Source organism: Stegastes partitus, unplaced genomic scaffold (assembly GCF_000690725.1).
Source record: "Stegastes partitus isolate 25-593 unplaced genomic scaffold, Stegastes_partitus-1.0.2 Scaffold2212, whole genome shotgun sequence".
In the NCBI taxonomy this organism is placed as follows: domain Eukaryota; kingdom Metazoa; phylum Chordata; class Actinopteri; family Pomacentridae; genus Stegastes; species Stegastes partitus.
Genome location: NW_007579943.1, coordinates 15,785 through 20,323, shown reverse-complemented (window position 1 = coordinate 20,323; position 4,539 = coordinate 15,785). Strand labels below are relative to the sequence as shown.

Below are 4,539 nucleotides of genomic sequence, written 5' to 3'. Positions count from 1 at the left end.
GTTAGAGGGTAGATGTAGGGTTAGAGGGTAGGATGTTGTGAAGCTCCAGGGGAAAACCTGTATTTTCTACACAATGTCAGTAAATGTACCATAGATCAACCATCACTTTACAGAATACGTCACCTAAACACCCCAAAACCAGTCCAGACTCTAACCAGCTGTAGTACCTGGTTGTTCCACTAGGTGGAGTCTCATTCTGTTTAACCCTGTAGAGACCAGAGGAGGCGTCACTCAGACTACAGCTCATGGTGGCAGCAGAGAGCATTGTGGGAGTTTAGCTGCGACGGGACCATGACAGAGACTCTGAGGAGGTTCATGACCTCCAACCAGAGCTCATGTTGTTGAAGATACCTTCAGCATGGTGAAACATCTGATGAGCAGAGAGATAAAGTCGGGAAACATGGAGATCGTTCAACATCTACAGGATGAGGAGACGACATTAGTTCCAGCGATGGAAACGTGATGGTTCCTGGCTTTTGCGTTTTTGTAAAGTAGATAGTTACTCTTCTCTCTGGTCTCCATTGTTCTGAGTCCTGCTGACAGAAGACATCTCTGAGTTCTCCTTCTTCATGTTGTTCTGGTTAAAATGAGACAAACTGCTGCTGCAGTTCAGAGGGATTAAACAAGTGTCCTTCTAGCTGCTGTTAATAAACTCAGCTTGGTGCTCAATAGAACATGTTGATGTTTATGAGCTTCACATCCTGAGAGTCACTTTGGGAAGAAGTCTTTATGTAGTAAAAACGTGCTGCAGAATCATCAGAAGGTTTCCAGCAGATAAATCCTCTGAGGAGTTTATGGAGGTGGAAACAGACGAACACATCAGCTGGCCGCCGCTAACTGTTAGCAGAGAGATGGAAACTATTCAACGTTCTCGAGCTGGAGAGCATCGCTGAGATGTCAACACCAGCAGGTCCTCCTCCTCCTCCTCCTCCTCCTCTTCTTCTTCTTCTACTATTACTTCCTCTTCCTCTTGTTCTTCTTCTCCTTTCTTTTTCTCCCCTTTTTTCTTCTTCTCTCTCTCCTTCATCCTCTGACAGCTTGCTGCTTTGAGGAGCAGATCTTTATTTGCTGCTTTGATCTGCTGCTGATTTAACCGACCCTGGAAGCTGCTTTTATGAGTGATGCAGTGGAAAAAGTGAGATTGTGGACTCTGACGTGTCGACAGTCAGAGCGTCCTCGAACACAAACTCACTAAATCACTTCTGATGAGCTCACGGCTAATGCTTTCAGCAGACAGAACCTGAACTACACGCGCAGCCAAAACAAACTACATTCCCAGCATTCCCTTCAGCTGACATCATCCAGCCCACCGGCCGTCTCCATGGCAACCCATTATTCTTCATCACAGCCTGCCGGCCGAGCGGCTCCCCGAGGCCTTCGATGATGATGATGTGACCACCGCTGCATGGTCCTTCTAGCCTGCTGAATCTGATCTGTACTCATAAAACAACGTCTCCTGTGACCTGGACTCTTCACCATGATAGTTGCACTAATTGTTCAGCCTTAAACTTTGAGATGGATGTTTGGAGTGGAGAGAAAACGTCTGTCGAGGCTGCAAACACAGAAAGAGTTAAACATCTGCAGTGTGAGGAGACGAAACGACCAAAACACAGGATTACACAAATGACACAAAACAACGGTAAACAGGAAAAACAAGAGCCGATCAGACTTCATAACGGTGTGTCAGGACGGATGCAGCTTCCTTCATCTGGAGTTTGCACTTCACTATATTCAGCTGATGTTGTCATTAATGGTTGAGCCCTGCAGGTGAAGTCATTAACAGGTAACTTGCTCCAACAGATGAGCAGCTGTTCAGAGGAGAAGCTCCACATTTAGGAAACACCAGAGAACGAGAGAACCTCATGTGTTTCTGTAAAAGCAGCAGAACAGAGGAGCTGAGTGACGGCCAACGTGACACGAAGCAGCATTATAGGAGTTGTTGTTGTTTATATCTGAGTTGTTGTTGGAGAACCGTGTTGAAGCTGCAGAACTCTACAGATGTTCTGGTTTTTGTGCTTTAACTAGTCAAAGCTGCCCAGTCAGTTGTAACAGTTCCATGAAAACAACTTTCTTTTTTCCTGTTTGTGAGCAAACATTTCCTCTTAACGTGTGGTACGTGTTTAGTTTTGTGTTACTGTGACCTGCAGCTACATGTGGGTCAGAAAACATGATTCTGCTTCATCACTTTATTTGTTAGTTTGTGCTCGAAGATGGAACTTTGAATATTCACCCATAATGAGATGTTTAGACCTGCTGTCCAACATTTCAGGTTTTTATCTTTAATAGTTCCTCAGATGTTGATGCTCAAGTTTCAATGTGAGAACAAAGTTGCTGAATTTGTTTTATGTACGTTTATCTCCAAAACTATTTAATGCATCACAGATATCTTTATGAATATCTGTATTTCATGCTTTAAATGTTCGGGTCGATCAGATTGTTGTGAAAGTGATGATTTTAGCTGAACTCTGTGCAGCTGAGGTCTGTGATTAGCCCTCAGTCCTCACCTCCTCCACCTTCGCCCCTTCAGGTGAGAGCATGACCGTTCTAAACACGGCTGATTGGCTGCTGGGCTGCAGCAGCCCGCCCCCCGGCGCCGCCTCCAAGGACTATGGTACAGAGGTGCATGTGTGTGGACAGAACCAGCAGAGCTTCTGTCGGCCCAGCTGGTCTCTGGTGGTTTTTCTTTTTGCTCTGATTTGATTTGATTTGCTGTGTTCTGCTTCTCGCTGTGGATTTATTATCTGTGCGGTTCTGCATGTGCAGGGTTCCCAGCAGCCACACGCTTCCTGAACACTTTGATTAATTCGCTGGAAAGTCAGCAAATATCAGGAGAGCTGCCAAAAGGTCGCGCTGCGTGATTGTGTTTTTAAAGTTAACCGTTACGTTTTATGGTTTTTGTACTTTTCCTGAGCGCCAGAGGAGCTCAGAGGAATAAAGGTGGAGGTGGTGTTCCAGCCCTGGATGCTGTGGAGGGAACCCTGCACAGCGTTTTGTTCTTAGCCTGGAACTGCATGTAGTGTTACCCACTCAGGTTTTCTTTGTGTGTGTGTGGAGGATCTCTGCAGGGTTCACATTAACTCTGGCTCTTTCTGCTTCTTTAAGTGAAAACGGAGCCGATGAACAGCAGCGAGACCATCACCACGACGGGCGACACAGCGCTCGACACGTACGCAGGTTCAGGTACGGAAACCTTCAGCCCTTCGGCCAATCAGCAGCTCCGGCTGGTCGCTGCGTCGGTCTGCAGCAGCAGCAGGAGGCTTGACATCTCGCTGACCAGACTCTGTGTTTGAGGCCTGCTGAGCTCTGAAGGGAGAACTTTGGCTCCTCTCCAATCAAAATGCTTTAGATTCTGTTTACTGGAACAGAGTCTGGGTCGGATCGGCTCGAGTTCTGCTGTTCGGGACGGTTCAGTTAAAGGAGGCAGCAACGTTTCTCTGTCCAGTCAATAGTTCATCTCCACGAAGATTACACAAAGAAATGTGCTTCAGATAATGGCAGAAGTAAAATACTTGTGGATGAGAGTAGAGCGAGCCTGAACTCCTGCAGGCCTCCCGTTAGCTCAGCAGCTACAAGGACAAATATATTCAGACTCTGACCCAGTTCATGAGTAGTGACTGGTTTTTCTTTGAGAACCAGCTGTTAGTTCCTCATCAGGTGTTTGTGGGAAAAAACATTAATTAAAAAACAGTGAAAATTACTGCAAATATCTGTAAAATAAGGATTTTTTTTTCAGATTTAAATAAAAATTTTATAGTTACCATGTTTTTCCAGTGATTTAACTTTTGATATTCTTAAATAAACAGAATAAAGGATTGAACCATTTTTCATTCCATGATATGCATCATTTTTAAAATTTCAAATAACAGCTAATATCTGTAAAATAATGATCGTTTTGCTGTTTAATACACTAAACAGTGTAATTGTGTAGTTTAACATGGGAAACGATCACATTACAAATACATTCAGACTGTGTAAACTGTATATAAATGCTTTTTTCCTGTGATTCTGTGAGATATCTGTACCTTGACAAAACAGGGATAGTTTGTAAAAAAAAAGAAAAGAGAAAACTGTTCAAACAAATTAATGTTTGAATGACTGAAGCCGAAAACAGTGATGTCGTTATGAAAACCAGCTGTTAGAACCAACCCAAGAATGTTAGAAAACAATTAAAAACACTGACCGGACCCTGAACTAACCTGTAACCTTGTTGTTCTCATTTGTTCCTGTTGGTTCCTGTTGGTTCCCGTTGGTTCCTGTTGGTTCCTGTTGGTTCCCGCTGGTTCCTGTTGGTTCCCGCTGGTTCCTGTTGGTTCCTGCTGGTTCCTGTTGGTTCCTGTTGGTTCTGCTGGTTCCTGCTGGTTCCTGCTGGTTCCTGCTGGTTCCTGTTGGTTCCTGCTGGTTCCTGTTGGTTCCTGTTGGTTCTGCTGGTTCCTGCTGGTTCCTGCTGGTTCCTGTTGGTTCCTGCTGGTTCCTGTTGGTTCCTGTTGGTTCTGCTGGTTCCTGCTGGTTCCTGCTGGTTCCTGTTGGTTCCTGCTGGTT

At 44.9% G+C, this 4,539-nt stretch overlaps 1 protein-coding gene across 1 annotated transcript in view; it reads left to right on the top strand.

Annotated features, from left to right (window-relative positions):
• The window catches only part of LOC103374329 (eyes absent homolog 4-like), a 4,596-nt gene extending 1,306 nt beyond the window's left edge, over positions 1–3,290 (top strand). The window contains exons 2-3 of the mRNA XM_008304406.1: positions 2,528–2,611; positions 3,103–3,290. Coding sequence (XP_008302628.1) covers positions 2,528–2,611; positions 3,103–3,290 — 272 coding nt within the window. The remainder of the gene's footprint in view (positions 1–2,527; positions 2,612–3,102) is intronic.
• Positions 3,291–4,539: the final 1,249 nt, after the last annotated feature.